This window comes from Eleginops maclovinus, chromosome 19 (assembly GCF_036324505.1).
Source record: "Eleginops maclovinus isolate JMC-PN-2008 ecotype Puerto Natales chromosome 19, JC_Emac_rtc_rv5, whole genome shotgun sequence".
Lineage (NCBI taxonomy): Eukaryota > Metazoa > Chordata > Actinopteri > Perciformes > Eleginopidae > Eleginops > Eleginops maclovinus.
Window position 1 is genome coordinate 18,557,778 of NC_086367.1, and position 19,972 is coordinate 18,577,749.

General features: G+C 42.1%; 1 protein-coding gene across 1 annotated transcript in view; it reads left to right on the top strand.

The window, feature by feature from the left end:
* LOC134881030 (glutamate receptor ionotropic, NMDA 3B-like) overlaps positions 1-15,236 on the top strand; it is a 70,027-nt gene extending 54,791 nt beyond the window's left edge. The window contains 4 exon segments of the mRNA XM_063908134.1: positions 7,331-7,482; positions 8,696-8,860; positions 10,941-11,008; positions 11,786-15,236. Coding sequence (XP_063764204.1) covers positions 7,331-7,482; positions 8,696-8,860; positions 10,941-11,008; positions 11,786-12,737 — 1,337 coding nt within the window. The 3' untranslated portion in view covers positions 12,738-15,236.
* Positions 15,237-19,972: the final 4,736 nt, after the last annotated feature.

A 19,972-nucleotide genomic window follows, 5' to 3' on the forward strand; every position in this document is an offset into this window, starting at 1 on the left:
AACTGCATCTTGCACCGCTGCAGCATTGCTTTGTTGGTCAATACGCCTGTAAGTCAATAATGGCTTATTTCATTCTGTTTTGAGATTGTGTTTACAAGACTAATTGCAAACGTGCTCAATAGCTAATGATAAATAATGAGTAATAAATCATGTTTTTTTTTTTAAGTAATGATTTGTTTGGCAGAACCACTATAGCTTTATGAAAATTATAGGGACTGCAGTAATAACGGTTGTAGACGTTTCCGTAGTGGATATGTGTGTGCTATATGCTGCATATGAGCATTTTATTTTGCAGAACAAGAGCAAATTGGATCACTTTAAATAATAAAGGCTGCTGACCACCTGTCAAAATAAATTATGTCTTAGTGCCAATAAAACTCCGGTGCTCCTTTTCATTGAGGAAAATAAAGGCTCGATCCATTACAGCGAGTTGTATTGTATTTTAGTCGCATGTCATATGCACATACACGCCTTCTGAAGGTGACTTTGAAAACAAATTTCCGCTGGCAGAACACATTTATCGGATGTACCAAGCGTTTAACCTCTAACCCAAACTCAGTCGCTTGAGTGTTTCTACAGGTATAGAATTAGTCTGATGCTTGTGTGTATATTTGTTCGGTTCAGCCTTTTCCTTTCATCCCATACCTCTGAGACAAACAAGACAGTAAACATATACTTGTAAGAGTGCCACAGAGGACCGAACACTTACTTTGATACCATTTCTCTGACAATCAAAGCATAGCCTCAGAAAGACCCCACTCCCACGTTCCCTGCTCACTATACTACTCTCGTTCACTGGAGATTGTCTACGGCTTTCTTCACTGCATAAGAGAAAATGAGCAACGAGACATCAGCATTACTCGTGATTTTGAGGCTGAGAAAGCAGGTCTCATTGGTATGTACAAAGGGTCAGTTAGTTGAATACTGGACTCATTGTCCACAAGAAGAGGCAGTCGGAAAATCCAAGCTGCCTCGGGTAGCTATTCAACCCCACAGCACGCGTGAGGAAGAATGAGATGGGAATGAATAACTCAATAAGTCTGAACGGTTGAGGAAGAAAGAGCAGGAAATGACCCAGACAGGAAATGTGAGAGAGGAAATATCCAGAAGGAGGAGGAGAGGAGATAGGGAAAACTGAAGACAAAACAGGAGATGGGAAAAGTAAGAGGAAGAACAACAAAGGTAAAGAAATGGAGGGCCGGTGAGGGGGTGGGAGCGAGGTGGGAGTTGAGCACAAGAAGGAGATAGAGGGCTTTCATTTGCCCACTGCCAGTTTGCGCCTTTCTGCACAGCGAGTGATAAAAGAGGCAGCCAACAGAGTCTCCTAATCAAGACAAACCTTCACCCCAAGCAGATGGAGTGAGGGAGGGGGGAGGAGAGGAGAGGACGGAGAGAAAGGATGGAGGAGAAAAGAGAGAGGGAGTGTTATTTGCTCCATGTGAGGATGCGGGCAGGATTTATAGAGGGGTTTGTGGCGGAGAGATACCGGGCGCCGGAGGAATTGTGACTGTGGACATGCTGCAGGCGAGGTGCTGCCGCCGAAATCTTTGGGCTACTTAAGTGGAGAGAGATGCGGCCGCTGTGCGTCTGTTTTCACTGAGTGCTGTTGGGAGATGTTTACGACAGCCGAGACACACCCCATTAATAATATTGCCATCGAACATGCAGCCACTCGCTGCTTGTTTGTATTTGTGTGTGCGTGCGCGTGTGTGTGTGTGTGTGCCTATGTATGTATGTGTGTGTGTGTGTGTGTTCCTGTGGGCATAAGTGTTCTACACACAAGCTCAGTGAAGCAGGACAGAGCGCGTCTGAAGATCAAAATGAGGCTGGCAGAAGATTTTGTTGTGGGGGTGAGGCTGTTGTTGGTCAGGCAGCTCACGTCTGGCAGGAGTGACATCAGGACACTGTGTGTGTGTGTGTGTGTGTGTGTGTGTGTGTGTGTGTGTGTGTGTGTGTGTGTGTGTGTGTGTGTGTGTGTGTGTGTGTGTGTGTGTGTGTGTGTGTGTGTGTGTGTGTGTGTGTGTGTGTGTAATAATTTAATTCCAAAGTAGGATAGCCTCCATTCGAAACAATTTTCCTGCAGAATGCATTGGTTACGAAAGAAATAATACATAGTGTGGAGTTCAATCGATAAGATGAACTGGCCAAAAGTTAATCAGAAACTATTTAATAAGCAATTACTCATTAAAGCCATTTTCCAAATGATCTCGCATCAAACAACATTTACTCATTTTAATTCTCAATCAGTGTCTTTGGTATAAAGGGACAGCTGCTAATATCTTCTTGTTGTTTGGCTATATCCTCGCCCTGATGTTATATAACACTAACGCTATATAACTGATGTATTGCAGCTTTAAAGGGGCCCTATTACGCTGTTTGTAGTGTGTTATACAGTGCATGTAAATGGTCTGCAAAAGCTAAAATCGCAATCATCTGGTAGGGGGTTCCTCTCCCACACTATCGATTAGACCCCTTTGTTTACTTCCTGAACACAGCGACATCACTATGTTACACTCTTGCTTCTATTGGCTTGTGCTCCAAAACGTTGTACGTGATAGGCTAAGGGGGCGGGACATCTATAAGCAGTTGACCAATCACAACAGAGCCGGCCAGCTAACCCAATCAGAGCAGACTGGGCTCTGAGGGTGAAAAGAGGTGCTGCAGCACAGGCAGTATGATAAAAATAAAGAGCTTTTTAAACAATAAAGCAAGTAAACATTTCACAGTAGAGGCACAAAATACAAATATTAACCTGAAAATAAGCATATGTCCTTTCTTGACTTTTAATAAGTGGGTAATTATGTTAAAACCTTTTAGTATTACATCCCAGACATGAAAGGAAGCAATGCTTAAGAGGAAAGGCGATAAAAAAAAGTAGTATTACAGATATAACATTATAACATAATACTTTTAAGCTCAGATAATAAGTTCTGTGCTCAGAAACCACTTGTGAACTGTATTTCAAAATGAAGCAGTGCCTTTGTTAGGAGCCTATGTAAAGTGTTTTTGAATTAAACTTGATGTTCACAGATGTGTGTCTGTGAGCAAGAGAGTCGTGTGTGTGTGTGTGGGGGGGGGGGTTGTAGTGACAGCTGTGGGAGTTGTGATGGAAAATGTGAATGCCTGGGGAAAAGAATCAAAACAAATGACAAGTGGCTGCCCACTTAAAGTTCACTATTTGACTGAGTGCTCTAAAGAAATGCGGACAGAGATAGGCTGATGACAGAAAAGTGCTGTCTGTCTGAGTGAAGGGAAAAAAGACAGACTGAAAGACAAAGCAATGGACTCCGGAGATAAAGAGAAGAATGGAGTGTCGCAGAACTTGAACGAAATTGAAGGGAGGACAGAAATAGGGGGAGGTCTCGCAGAGGAAAAGACTAGCAGCAACGGTGGGAGAGAAATGACCTCGGACAGGGGAAAGAGGAGGAAGAGTGGAAGAAAAATGAGCAGAAAAGGGAAGTCAAAGGAGGGTGAGAGCAAAGGGAGGGAGGCTTAGGCGCTCTTTGTCATGTAGGAAGCAGAGTGTGACAGTTACGTGAACCTTTGCTATTCTCTGTTTCTGTCCACAACCCCCATCAGGCTCACACACCTTGACAGCCAACACACACATATACTCACTCACAAACACCTGCCAAGAACGTGACAATCATACACACACATCAAAGCGCTGTTGGCATGACACTGTCTTTCACTGCAGTAGAGATGAAATGAGAAAAAACAACCCCAGGAGGTCTTGTATAGCAATAAATCTCTGAGAGGGTTCTTTGATTTTCAGCTGAGGGACATATTCCTCTCGTTTTGTACCTGTAGTTACGTGGGATGCAATGCAAAACAGATGCAGTTTAATCTGGGCGGGGAAGACAACACCGAGCTGTCAAGTTGCAATGACACATGAGGGTGCCACTACTGAAGATTAAAGCAATGAATACCAGTGGGAAAAGTACTTAGATCTTCAGCTTAATTAAAAATATTGTAGTTATATAATTTTATTGTGCCATGTTTTATTGCTTTGTCTAGTGTCATTAGTTCTCCCACTAGCAGTGTTTACTTTTAACAAGAGGGAAATAAGGAAGTTCAACGCAGTAGCAATCAAATGTTGGGTGAAACTATTTCTACAAATCAAGCACGATTAATATTTAATGTTCTATAACATTGATTTGCATTGCTGATTGCGCAATTAAAATATCTTTGAAGCTATTAAATCGACGTCAGTGACAGCGGCAGTTTCAAACTCTAATTGCACATCATATAAAATTGCATGTAAACATCAGCATGCAGAGTTATCAATAACAGCAGCTGTCAAGTCAATTTTCAAATGGTAGACGTGTGCATTATCTCAAGGTTGGAATTAAAATCAGGAATAAGTTGAAGGCCCTATTATGCTTTTGGGGGTTTTCCCTTTCCTGTAGTTTCTTATATATGTTTGTGTGCATGTAAATGGTCTGCAAAGGCTAAAATCCCAAAGTTCCCACTCCCCCCCATGCCAGAAACCCCTCCATTTGACTCCTTTGTTTACGTCCATGACATCACTATGTACCACTCAGCCTTCTATTGGCTATCCAACACATTGTAAGTGACAGGTTAAGGGGTGGGACATCTCTTAGTGGTTGACCAGTAAATGGCTGAATGGACTTGTACCTATATAGCGCTTTATCCAGTGTTTTCGACCCCTCAAAGCGCTTTACATACTACATGTCATTCACCCCATTCACACATGCCATCGGGAGCAAATCAGGGGTTAAGTATCTTGCTAAGGATACATTGACATGTTGACTGCTCTGGCTGGGTTTGTACCCACAACTTTCTGGTTGGAATATGACCGCACTACCTCGCAGTCACAGTCGCGCCCAGTCACCCCGGAGCCGGCCAGCTAACCAATCAGAGCAGACTCTGGGCTCTGGTTTACAACAGAGAGGGTTAAAAGAGGTGCTGCAGCACAGGCAGTATGAGAAAAATAAAGAGCTTTTTGAACATTAAAGCCTGTAAACATGTCACAGTAGAGACACAAATTACATATGGACCTGAAAATGAGCATAATACAGCCTCTTTGAAAAAATTGAAATTCTCCCTTTTCCTATAATACAATGAGAGGCTAGCTTCCCTTTTATATCCCAGAAACTTGCCAAATCCATTGCTAATGTGCAAAAAAATAATATCACTGTATACCACTATTATGCTTCACACAACTTGGACTCAGTGTGTAGGATTACTGTCCATCAGTAGCAAAATCTAGGTGCTTTTGTAGAAAAAGCTTTTTGTGGAATGGATTTTGGAATCGATTCAGAATCTTTGAAGATAAGAAACCCGATATCTCACCTTCATTTATCTTCTTCCACCCACCCCTTAAGCAATGGTAAAATCTTATCCTAAAAGAAAGCCTCACAACATTTACAGATGCAAACCATGCTAATGGTGTTGATTAAATTAAGGTAAAACCACCTTCCTGAAATCCCCTAACATTCAACAAAACTAAACCCATGAACGGTATTTTCAAAGGAACACCATCGACAGAGCAAGTAAAGTAATAAAGTACAGAAAATCTTTAATTTCAACAAGTTCCCCTGCAAATGGAGTGAAACTAATCTTTGTTTGGCCTTTGAACAAAACTGAGTCTTGTTTCTGTAACTGGAGGCGATGTGTGTGAAGTAAGCGTGGAGTGAATGCTTTGAGTCACACACTACGATTAGAGACTGATGCTGTTTTACTTCATTATTATTTTATGATGGGTTTTTTATGGAATCCAAAAAATGCTGTTGTCAAAACAAAATCTTTAACTTGAGACGGGGGGGGGTGTTCTCTCTTTACACGTTCAGATTTGAGTTTTTTAAGTGTGTCGTAATACTGCCAGTAAAATAAATTAATGAATCTTCTATTACAGCCTGATTGCTGCATAAAGTGTCAGATACCTCTTAATACTTTCCAGGGATGCTTCAGGGAACACTGGCTGCAAACACAAATGGAAATGTAGCCATGTAACATATTGAAAATAACCAAGCACGCAGGAAATTAAAAAAAACCAAACACCATTATTGAAGGTGACAAAGCGATGGGGGATTGTGAACAGGTGAGCAAATAGTAATTTAAGGAAATCAAACACATTTTACTTAAGGAAGTATTGACATTAATGATATTTCCTCTCATAACACATGGTGGTGCTGGACCAACTCCTCCCTACACAGTGTTTTCATTCTAATTTATATTACACTAATAAATCACCACAAGGTGACCACAGCCACATGAGTGCATATCCCAAGGGAACAGCTGTACGGAGCACAGACGGGTACAGTATGAGCGTATTTCAGTATGTCTGCTCCACTAAAGAGAGAAAGGGGTTGAGAGGAACTTCATCCCACTACAACCTCGGAGACTACTTCATGTCAGCTCAACAATCTGACGGATGTGAAGTGTTGGAAATGGAAAAGAGCATCGGGCATGACAATTTGTCATTTTATCTTGAAGTGTTTCCATAATGTAGGACAACTCCAGTCTGAGAGTAGGATGCTTCACAAGGCTCCAACAGAAAAAAGTGTGTGTCGTGTGACATCGTGTACAGCATGCTCCGTGATGCTCAGATGTCAACATTGATCCCAGAAGTCTATATCTAGCCTAGGAATGCACTAATCTATCTTTATCCATCCCGATACCAATTCCAATACCCCAACTCAAGGTACCTGATAAAGTAGTGTTCTGTTTTTAACAGGTTTAAAGATTTGTAAACCTCACTGCTTGAAACTCTTTGCACCATTTTTTAATGTGAGGTTACATGAGGCCAGGGAGGGATGTGGCACTAAAAACTGACGTGGCAGCCTGCCGTGATTAAATGTAACTGATAGCGGAAACACTGCATTTTTTATAATGACACTGACAAAGAAACTGTATTAATATGGACGGGTCACATCTGGCCAATATCTGATCCACTTAGTAAGGACAATACTGGCGCGATACCAATCAGGCATCAACTTAGCGAGTCGTGTCTCATGAAAGACAGCAGGCTGATATTTTGTCCTCTACGCAGGGGACACCTCCATCAGCTTTAGTTGGTTTGTGCTTTGTTTCACCGCACAAACACTAAACCAGGGAAAAGCCTGGGGCAATGTAGTTGCACTGCATATGCACTGGGAGAAAATCAGTTGATCTTGATTCCCTCTGAAGCCTGAGACCTATAAATTTCCCTTTTCTAGAGGGCATCAGCCCTTTGGCTAACCTCACCTGGCTGTGGTTTCTATGCACGCTAGACAGTTTTTTTCTGTCTCTTCCTCAGGCATGTTCTTGCAGATTCTGTTACATCTAGCATATGTATTTACACCTGTGTGTGTGTCTCCTATTTTAGGTTACGGTATAGGCCTGCCGCAGGGCTCTCCTCTAACCCGTAATGTGTCAGAGTTTGTGAGTCGCTACAAGTCTGACGGCTTCATGGACATGCTACATGACAAATGGTATAAGGTGGTCCCCTGCGGGAAGCGAGTCTTTGCCGTCACTGAGGTAAGTCATTGGGGGGAGAGTGTGTTCATGTATTGTGTACGTGTGTGGTGTGTAAAGCAAAGCCTTGTGCCGCTGTACTCCTATAAATGAGTTTCCCTTTGGGACTCTGGCTGGATTGCCTGCCAGCTAAGCACACATACACTGATACCTGTTCACATACACACACGGACAAAGACGTACATCACATAAACTCACGCCTATTTGCTGACCTTACCCGGAGTTACAGGCACGTACTGTCTGAATGTCCATATCTATTTGTGTTCTGAGACAGTGAACTCGTCATTCTTGCCCTCCCTTTCTAAAGAACTGAGGATCTGTAAAAAGAGCCTACTGTCTGTATCTATATCTCTTGTTTGTAAATGGAGAAGCTATTCAACTCCCTTTGGCCATGTCTTTTAAATCCCACTTCAAAGTTGAGTCATATCATAGCAACACACACAATTACACAGTCGTAGGTTTCTCCAGTGAAATGAAAACCTTAACTTCACCCCTGCATCAGAAACCTATTACTTTTCCTCCCATCTGAAGCCCAGGGAGTGGACTGCTCTCGAACAATGTAGGCATTAGTGTGGTCTTGCCCTCTGGATTGGGAGCAAAAGGAGGTCAGTATTGTCGCTGATGAATATGTCGAGTCAGCATAGGGCTAATTGCCATCAGAGGCAATGCAGAAATGAGTCGGGTGAAGGGAACATTATTAGAGAGTATTGGAAAAGCTCACCACTGTCTCTTCCACTTCCTCCAGGCACATGAAATCCTCATAAGAGATAGACACAATGTCAAGGGGAATGTGGGCGCCCTAAATGGGAACAAACTTCTCTTCAATTAACCATCATCTCTTTCTACCGTCTCCCTCCTTACTGCTGCTCCTTTCTATTACTCTCAGTTCTGCTTCCCCCTCAGCTCTTTATGCTTTTCTGTTCTCCACGTCCTTTTCTTTCCAAACATGTCTTTTACGCTGCTGCCTTCTCCACTTTCTGTTTGTTTTTATGGGCATACACAGACAAACTAGATGCACAGCAGCAGAATATCAATTGCATTTTCACAAAAAGTGGCCTCAATGGTAATTATGTAAATACAAATCATCAATCTCTGTATTTTCCTCTGTGTCGGCTTAAGTCTTTACTAATCTGCGTTACTCCCCAAACCTCCCTCCCTCCCCGCTCCTTCTCTCTCTCTCTCTCCATACCACCCCCCTCTCCCCCCCTGTCCTCAGACTCTTCAGATGGGGATCCAGCATTTTTCTGGGCTGTTCGTGCTGCTGTGTATGGGGGTAGGTGGAGCCTTGCTGACCTTGGCAGGTGAACACACCTTCTATCACCTGGTCATCCCTCGCCTCCGACGCGCCCACACACTGCAGTACTGGCTGCACACCAGCCAGGTGAGTACAGACACATGCACACACACTCACATGGTCTCTCATGCACACACACACACACACACACACACACACACACACACACACACACGCACACACACACACACACACACACACACACACACACACACACACACACACACACACACACACACACACAGAGAAGAGAAGCATAAAGATAGACTGCCATCTTCATTTTACTTCCATGTACGACCATATACAAGAGTACATGTCACACACACACACACACACACACACACACACACACACACACACACACACACACACACACACACACACACACACACACACACACACACACACACACACACACACAAACATACTGCTGTCCCTTACCCCTTGTAGTTAATGCTTATTTTACAGGTAACCTACGCCCTCTACTGTTGGAAACTCATAATAACATAGAACAGGACTTCAATTTTATTCAAAACTGAATGTGTTCATGTTTTAAATGGCAATTTAACAACGATTTCTCATAAACATTAATAATATAACTTGAAGCTAAATGTATTGCTAATTAGGTACTGTGTAATTAGCTAATTCTTTTTTGCGCTGCGCTGTATAAAACTACTTAAACTAATTATTAAGTTAATTAAGTAAAAAGTTATTAAACTGTTCCCACTGGCAGTGCTTTATTCTTCTTTTGTTGTATTCTAAGGCGATTCATTTATAAACATATTACACGGATCATTTAATGTAGTACGTTTTCATTCAAATGCTCATCTATTATCACTTTCTACCATGGAAATATGGTCGTTTAAAATGGATCTAAATCTGATAAAGATTGTAAATGAATAAAAGAGGTCAGTGGAAGAGTGTTTTTGCAACAGAGGCTTAGGGGAACTGGTGTCTCCGATACGACGTACATCACAGGAAACAGAAATTGGGGATTTAAAGGTCATATCAAGTTTTTTAAGAAAGTCTAGCCATCTCCCAAATGAGGTGCCTGTAGCAATATATTTGAGTGAGCAATGGATGCCAACACGGCTCACATTTGTTTACTACATCCTTCTGAAAGGGCAGCCACTCCCAGGCCGCCTTTAGCATTCATCACCAAGCTCACCGTTATCTGAGAGGACGACGTCTGAGTTAGTCCCTCAAGATAATCCCTACCTGGAGTGAGTCTCCCTTTCCCTAGAGTATCTCCAGACATATATCATGAAGACTTTAACTCGTGCCTTAAAACTTAAGATTGGTTTGGAGTGATTTTTTCAGTTTTTTCAGTCCAACCAAAGCACTTTGGGCTTGAGCTACTGAAACATTAACCTCTCTTACAATATTAAGCATAAAAAACAGTCTCTTTCTGAATAATTTAAGTAAACTATTGTAAATTCAGAGGAGCACCGCAGCATGATTTTCTTTAAAAAGGTCCCATTATGCTTTTGGGGTGTTTTTCTTTCCTGTAGTTTGTTATAATGGTTGTTTGTGGAGGTAAATGGTCTGCAAAGGTTAAAATCCCAAAGTGTTCACTCCCACACACTTCCATTCTGCCTTAAAACGCCTCGATTGGACATAATGACATCACTTTAAAAAAATGTGTGCTTCTAATGGCTAGAGCTCATACATATTGTACATGATAGGTTAAGGATCCAGCAAACCAATCAGAGCAGAGTGGCTCTCGTTTCAGGCAGTGTGAGAAAAATAAAGCACTTTTTAAAAATATTTTTTGGGGCAACCATGTGCCTTTTTAATATAGTGCAGTTGAGAAGTACGGAGACAGAGGGGAAGATGTGTGGCAAAGGGACGGATTTGAACCTGGGTCCACCGCATGGGGATCAAACCCCAGTATATGGCTGCCAGCTCTACCCACTGAGCTATACGACGACCATTATGCACTTTTTTAACATGTGAACACAGTCACAGTAGAGACACAGAATACAAATGTGAAAATTGAAAATCAGCAGAATATTTCCTCTTCACAAAATAGCTGTCACTGATGTGTTGTACTTAGTAGAATAATGCATGTTAGCAACTCTAATTATTCATCTTTCCTGCTCTGTTTCACAGCTGATGAAGTGATCACTTATTTCACAGCTAGTTCTCTTTTTTTCTTTACTTCCAGAAAATTCACAGAGCCCTCCACACCACGTACGAGGATGTTGGGAAGGAGCTGACCGACCTCGACCAAAAGTAAATGACGTCATCTGCATCCACTCACTTAATTCTCACAGTTTGCATCAATACTTTGTTCAGAAATATTACATTTAAACAACATACATGACTCGTGTCGAGCAAGAAATGGCTTCTTTCAAGAAAAAGTCCTATTTTTTAGAAACACACTTTCTGCTTTCTTCCTGATAGTTAGAAGAGAAACGACTTTCATACAGGAAATGTGAAGCTACAACCAGCAACGGTCTAGCTAAGCATAAAGCCCGGAAACATCTAGCCTGGATCTGTCAGTGATAAAAATCTGCCTATCAGCATCTCTCTAACTAACACGTTATATCTTGTTTTTGTTCTAAACTGCTGACAGCTTAGTATTTACCGGACAGACTTTTATCGATCTACTTATCAAACGCTCTGCAAGACAGAGAATAAGCATATTTCTTAAATGCCAAAGTGTTTCTTTAAAACAAGTCAGTTTGTGTTATTTGTACGAGTCATTGCCTCTTTGAACCTGATAACACACACACAATAGTTTGTTAGAATTAGGGTGTCTTGCTGAGACAGCCACATGTTAGATATGAAACATGCTTTAATTGTTTAAACAACCCAGATAAATTTGAATCAGGACAAAAGAAGTGATGCTAACAGGATGTAAGTCAGATAGCACTGCTTAATGAACATATTATAATACAGACAGTATATATTGTGTGTTTGCATTCAGTTGTAGTAAAATGTTTACTGCTGTACAGTATATCTCACTGGATATATGCCCTTTGCTGTGATCTTCCTCTCTTTCACTAGCCCCTCCTCTTGTATCTCAGAGAACTGCACCCTCCACAGGAAACACCATCAGCCTTCACCCCCATCTCCACCCACATCCCTCCCTGCTTCCACTACAGCTGGAGACACCTGCAACTCCTCTCCATCCCATGAGCCCAAGGAGAAACGCGTGCACTTTGACCTGGAAACCCTCCACAGCTACCGCCTGCGCACGCACACCGCGTCAGTGCGCGGCAGGCCCGGGATGGTGGGCCGCCCTGGGCTCGGCTTAGGAGGGTGGGGAATGGGGGGTTTTACCCCCCCTCCGCAGATTAACCTCCATGCCAACGGAGGCCCTGTGTCTTCCCTGGCTTCCACAGGCTTGGTGCTCTCTCCTCTGGGGAGCAGGGCCGCTCAGACGAGCCTGTGGGAGGGGGAGCTCCAGGACCTGCAGGGGAAGATCGAAACATTCCGCACCCAGCTGAGAGACGCCCTGGCCAGGAGGGCAGAGATCCAGAGCAGCCTGGAGAGAGAGAGGAGCGGACTTGTACGCAGGGATACCAGCCTGGAGAGGGAAAGGCAGAGGATACAAACTATAAACACAGACAGAAGTAGCTCCACTCAGCCCAAACTCCCAGAGAGAGACAGGACCAGCCAGCTGCAAACCCTGAACAATCAACAGACAGGGAGGGCTAACCAATCAGGCGCTCCTGGGACTCAGCCAAGCAGCCAATTAAACACAGTGAACAGTTTGGACAGAGGGAGAGCCAACCAGATACGCACTGTTAATACTTTGACCGGAGAAAGGACTGTCCATTCGCGCACTTCCACCAGTTTGGAGCGAAGTCGAGTCAACCAACCAGGTGCTGTAAACATTGCTGTCCAATCACGGAACACTTCTAGCCTGGACAGACAGATGGTGAACCTATCACGCACTCTGAACGCTTTGGAGAGGACAAAAGCCAACCAATCAGGTGTAAGCAGTGGGACTTGATCGTGTTTCTGATGCCGCTGGTGCGTAGGATTGCAGAGGGAGTCGTGCAGTTGGTATTTGCATAGCCGTGGGAAGATGGCTTTTGTTGGAATGGGTTAAATTCAAGGGATGCTTGCTAAAAAAAAATACAGTATATGTTAAGTTACATCATTACTTACTGCAACCGTAATATTTTTACACTCGCTTATAATTACAACTAAAAAACTCTAACTGCAGTTGCTTTTAAATTGTCAACATTGTCCATGAAATCATAAAAAGACAATGCAATCTTGTTGAATGAAAGCCGATATAATTTCAGGAAAACATCAGTATACTAAAAGTTTAAACCATGACTGTATGGGTAATCTGGCAATGCTAAAATCACTGTGATTATTGTGGAGACCAGAGGTTCACATAAGAAATAATCAACCACAGTTGACTCAAATATACAACTTGACAACTTCCCTGGCTAAAGAGGCCTACAAGCACAAGAGCACAGAATAATCAAAGTTAGCCCATGTGAAAAACAATTAGAAAATTCAACATCCGTTTTTACAGAGGGCTAGTAGCAGGAGAAATCCATGCAAAAAAAGTCATGTTATAAAGTAATTCAAGTAATAATTTCCCAGTAAATGTGAAAAATAAAGGAACAAAACTGTGAAGAGAGAGTGGTACAGCCCTGAATCGATGTACCTAAATACCCGTGACATAAACAAAATCCTTCTGTGTGTTGATACCTTGTTTCCTTGTGAGTATTGTCCCTCCACCAACACCACAAGACTAATGCCAGTATTTCAAAAAGGGATAATTTTCTAGCTGAATCCCACTCTCGTAAAATGTGTCAAAACTAAAAAAGGGTTTTCGCTTTTGGAAGAAAACACTTTGAGATGGTAATTTCCCCCTGGATTTGATGGTCTTTCATAAATAGAATACTAAGGCAGGAAAATGCACATTAAAGGAGAAACTGCTTGTTATACTGTCTGTAGTGGGATGGATTCATGCCATTTAGACTTAAATACATACCTCAAGCCCATTTCATGGCTGCTACATTAACCAAATCAAGGTGCAATGTTGTTTAAATGGTTTTGTCAATGTTGTTACCTCGTGTCGTTATGGGTAGCCTGTGAAAACAGTCTTGTCATTTATTCTGTGGCTCCCAAATGAGTCTGAGGAAAGGATTGCAATCATTTGCAGAATACGACTTTCTAAAAACGTTACGTAAGAAGGAGTGAGTTAAGGTGGGTTTCCTATCATCAAGGAGATGCTATTTGAACATTTAGAGACCAGTGTTTACTACAGGCTAAATGTCAGGACTTTTGTGACTCCCCGAACTCTATGAAAGTGGAATACTAAATCGCTGCAGTAGCAATTTAATGTGAAACCTAGCGCTTTTTTGCCTAGGGTGTATTTAAGGTGGAAATAAAGATGATCCCCCCTCCCTGATTACTTGTTGGACTACATTAACATTTAATGTGTCCATCAGTAGCTGCAGCAACATGAGTCAGAGTTGGCTGTCAGTGTTCAAAAACTCTTTCCATTTTCTAAAGTGCTGTAGCTGGCATGACTTCAAAGACAGCAGTTCTTTATATCTACTTCGGACTCTTAGTGATAATTTAACAACCAGACATTGTTTTACGTGGAGGGCTGATAAAACTAATGAATTAAATCCCAGAGTCATTTATCTGAACCTTTTAATTGTCAAACCAAATCCCCAAACTGCTCAAAACCAGTTGTGTATCTGCGTCAAGTTTCATCAATTTCAAATGAATGTGTTCGCCATATTCATCATTGACTGTATTGCGCATGAATTAACACTGATAACAACTAACTAGCTCCTGCACATCTAACTGAGCTCCTGTGAGGCTTTTTTATCACGACTAATCATTAAAAACATATACAATTTAAAACAGTTTACAAAGCATAATCATTTTGTTTACCACTTAAAATGAAATAGGTGTCAAGACAATGATAAAAAGAGAGACGGCTCTTTAGATGTTGACTACATTGGACTCAGTTCTTCAGTCAACCACCGGAGGGAGCTGCATCCCTGCTTCCCACGGCTATGGACAATGAAGAGTTTATAGATTGAGGTTTATTCCAACAAAACCACTTAAATAAATGTGACAGATTGATGTTGCGGTTTAAGCTGTTGTTGTCATGCAGCAGCAGCAGAGGACCTTGGGAAATAAGGCCTTTATGAAACCACTCCAGCACTACACAATGTGATGTCTGCTGATGATATTGTGATCCTAAATCTTGTGCGGGAACACTTTAAACAGGGGTTGGGTATTTCGCTGGCCCACAGGTGTGAGGCAGAGGTATTACTGAAAGAGAACTTTTATGATGGTACTGATGTACATTTAAACGTTTCAAACTTTGCTGTGGTGTGAAGTGGTTGTGTTCACATGCCATGGTGTCTATGAGGAACAAAATATATATTTTAGGTCTTTATTGAGAAAGAGCTTGTGGTACTGGATATTTAAACAAATACTTTTAAATCTACCCCTTATAAAAATTGTATCTGCATATTATTGAATTTTATCATAAAGATCATTCTCATGTTTTGAAATAAAACATTTATATACTTATTTTCTTGTTTAATCTCATTTTTTTTTAGTGTGAACTGCAAAGACGCTGTCCCCAAATGCTGCTCGTAAAATGTGACATCCCTGGATTATTTAATACTCTGTATGTGAGCACATCGTCCAAATCATTGTGGTAAATTTGGCCCTTGTCTCACCCATTTAAGATCCATGAATTTCATTGCATATTTTGTATTGTCATCTCATCAAATGTTGTTTTAAGGATTTTTTCAGATAGAATTCCATCCCATATTGTCAAGGCCACTTCAAACGTGAGTACAAAATCATAACTTTACCACAAATGACGCTTTGATAACAGTCGAATGCACCAATACGAAATGTGTTAAATGTATATTTAACTGCAGCTGAGCCTAATGTGCACGATCAAGGCTATTTCAACCTCTTAGTTCATCAAAAAGTGCTGAAACACAGCATCTGCCCCACTAGCTATTATACTGGATGAGCTTTAATTGCTAACAGGTGTTGGGGTGTGTACTTTAGATATTTTAGTAGAAACCTCGCCATTCAGGTTAAACTCTAAGTTAAAAAAAAAGGAAAGTAAATGGGTTTTAATTCGGGGATAACGGGAAGTGTATTTTTCTCTGTACATGAACGGACCCCACATCTTCATAAAGAGCCCTTCGATCAGATTTTTCATTCGGAAAATATTGAACATTTTCCTCCATAGAATGTAAGGTTTTAGTTATATCCACCTCCTTAAACATCTTTTCAATAATGTTGAAAAAGCTCAGATCTAATTGGAACCTCGGCAAAGTCGACTGAGGAAACCCCAACAGAGCAGTTATGGCATTGTATGTGTCCCAACCACTGCTGTTAGCGTAATAATTATAAGTTGGATCTATCCACCAACACCTGTTACCTGTGAACAATTATCGCTCACTCATTTTAAAATGTGTGTCTGCTCTGATTAGTACCGGTAAGAATCACAAGGGTGTTGAACGATATGCATCTCTGGTGTTGAAAGTTACCACAAAGGCAGCTTGCACCTTTTATAAATCAGTCTATACTTGGGTTTTCCAGCTGAAAAACTGAGTCTTGTTTACAAGCTCCAGCTCATGTATAATGCAGCTTCAAAGGGACAAAGTTTCTATGCCACGCTAATGCTTTAAGAAATACTGTGCTGCATGATAAAGGTGTAGCATTACCTTGAGAAGATATAGCAGCTCAGAAGTTAAGTCATCTACAAAGAACTGCAAATATCTTCTGCAGTTTTGGCTCAAAAATAATCATGTAAACACTTTGACACAATAGGACTGTAGAGTTAAAATACTGCTGCACAATGCAATACAATTCAGAAAGCATGAGCTGTATCTGTCTTGAATTAATAAGTGTACACCCTCAAGGTGTTACCATGGAGTGCTTTTGAGAGCAATTGATCTCTGTGGGACTTGTGGCAGATTATGGTGTTTATCTTGTCAGGATATGGATACACTCTAATCTAACTGTAATTTATGAAATCCATCGTACATAGTTATATCTACTATAATCTGTAATATAAACGATTACAGTCAATGTCAAATGTGGGATTTCAGCACACAAAGTAAGGTTTGAATGAGTTAATTTTGGCACATACATAGAGACGTCACTTTGAAACGTCTTTGTTTCTGAGGCCACTTGGGAGGAGGTGTAAGCACTACTCCACCTGAGGGTATGATGGTATTGTTTAACTTATCATGTAATGGCAGCTTTCAACCACAAAGAGGCACTTTAACCTAACATGAATGTAGGGTGCGGAGTGAAGATACCTGCAGAGAATCACATTGGGGATATTTTACTGAGTGTGTGTGATGGATTTCCAATCACTGTATCTAACAGATAGCGAGGCATGTGTTATTCTGTATGTGTATGGGGGGGGGGACTGTGTGTGCTGCCCTCATGTATATGTGTTAGTCAGTCACACTTCAGTCACCCCATGTAGCAGTGGCCTAGATAAGATTAAATCACTGTTTCACATTTCATCTGTATTGATACTTATATATTCTTGTGTGTCATATCACAGTGGAATGTTTTCCTAACCATATAATCATTGTAACATTAATACTCCTTTATATACCATGTACTATCTATCACTGAAAATCAAGAGCTTAAATGAAATATGACACTCGGCGAGGGGAGAGTAGAAATTGATACTGCAGAATATAATTCTTCAATACAGATGAGATGAGAACTAACAGTGTGTGGGTTGTTAGAAGAGGATTAGAGACAGATAGGTGTAGCATGCAGATGATTTAGTGCTGGTGCATTGACTAGACGGTTTAAAGTGAAGATAATCGCACAGTGATAGAGCCGATCGATCACATGTTCCCTGCACTGCACATGGCTGAATTCTCCTTGCTGTAATAAAATAAACAATGGGCTCTTTGTCAGCTGACGGGGTGCACAGAATGGGTTGTTAAAAATAAAATCTATCAGAATCCAATTTCAGAATTTGATGGGCTAGGTGGATGAGTGTGTGGACGTGCAGAGATGCTTTCATGCAACACATGTGTGAGGTGTGTGCCTCGGCCTGTTAGTCTGCATTAGCTATATGTGTGTAGTATTTGTAAACCTGCATGAATGCCTACCTGCGTTAGCCATGCAAACATGCACATGTGTGGGTGGGTGTCTGCCTGTGGTTTTGCACATATCTGATTTGGTCGTCCTTTAGCTCAGACTAGTAATTGGGTCACATGTGTGAACAGCAGTCGAAAAGAATTCTAATCAAACATAAGAATCCCCAACGCGCATCCCTCCGGCAATCAATTATCATCCAACTTGTGCTGATAATGCACTAATTCTGAATTAAAGAAAATACAATGGTGGCGATTTATGCATCCCAGAGTTACTGTGACCAAATCCACCATGTTGAGAGGCGCGTGAGTACTCTGTGGGAAGCAGAGGAGAGTGTTCATCCACCTCCACCTCACATGTCTCTCTCCCTCCCTCTCTATAACGCTTTGTCTAGTAGGTAAATAGGAGCCAGGCACTGTGAGTGATGAGTTTATTAGCTCCTGCCAGCTGTGACCAACCCTTGGGTGTTGTGATGGTGGCGGTGTGTGTGTGAGATGCTGTCGGGGTGGGGGCCCTGGGTTGGGAATGAGAAGGGGAGTCAGGAGACGAGGGAGTACCCCATGAGAACCAGAGAAACTCCCTGGCAACCGGAGACAGGATCAACACTAAATGGGGCGCCCCCCCATTCATCTAGCAGTGAGCAGCGATACAGAGCCAAATGACAGAGATTGAGGGAGAGGAGGAGGGAGAGGGAGAGGGAGAGGGAAGGTGGGGGGGGTATAATTGCTTCTGTCTGCAAATCTATGAATGAGTGTAAAACCCTTGCAGGCTGGTCAGCAGGCAACTTCCTGATGCTCTGTACACTACACTGTAAAAAAAAATCCAAGTGTCGCTGAATGTGAGAGAGCAATGATTGGCATATGTAGAGATGTAGAGATGGAGACAAACACGTGGGTGTTAAATGGATTTTTAAGCTCAGTTTTAAGTCCCATTAAGAATTGATAACTGTGGGAGCAGAGGACATAGATCTCTAACAGAGAAAACCTCCAGCAACCACAAAAGTGCACGTGTAAAAACACTCACGTGCACGTATACCAAAGGCGGATCCAGACCAACGTTACTGGTCAGTTTGAATGAGGGACACATTTAATGCTGGACAGGGGAGACAAAGGAAGTGTTCAAGATTTCAACTTTTTCAGTTCAGTAGTTATTCATAGCATGTCCATGACTTAGTTACTGACTTAGCCATTATCTTAAATGCAGTTTGGGGTAAAAATACACTATTTGTGCAGCCAAATGTTTTTATTGCATTTCTCAATATGTATTGGTTTTAGTAACAGAACATGTGGCAGTAACTTAGTTTGGATTTAAAAAACACATTCATGTTATCTTCTGCAACAATATCACTATGTGCATTATCATAGATGTATTCTTTTGGAGGGGGGGGACCAAACACAGTGTTACTGAGGCACATGGCACGTGCAGCCCTCTCTTTGATGCTAATTGCCGCAATGTCATTCACGATGAGTCGGTGGATCGCAGAGGTCTGTGTGAATGTGATTCTCAAATTGAATACGGTGCTATTGAACGCGTGTCCACCAGCTCCTCTTGGGGAATCCAGATGCAGCTCAGTGGTCAGACGCCTGCCTGCATGCCACACCCTTTGAGTCAACAAAAGGCGGGGACATGGGAGCCAGCCTGCATTAAATGATGAAGTCGAGGGTCAGACAAACGAATCTGATGGTATTTAGAGAAGCAAGAGGCGTATCTGATGTGTGAGCCTAATATTATAATTACAATGAAATTGGCTCCTGCTTGTAGATGAGAGGTTATCTTCAACACCGCCCCCTCGCTTTAACGAACACATGCGCAGGCCGCGTTTCCTCCACACATGCACACACACACACACACACACACACACACACACACACACACACACACACACACACACACACACACACACACACACACACACACACTCCCAAATCTAGCCCTTTGTCTCGGTCGCTGCACGGCGGTAGCCCCGAAACAGGAATTCAGAGGAGAGGAGGGTGTATGTATGGACCAGACTGTCTCCTCCCCCCTCCATAAGCGCACACACACCACAATCTCTCCTCCCCCCTGTACCCCCCCCCCCCCCCCCAACCTCCTCCTCCTTAGCCC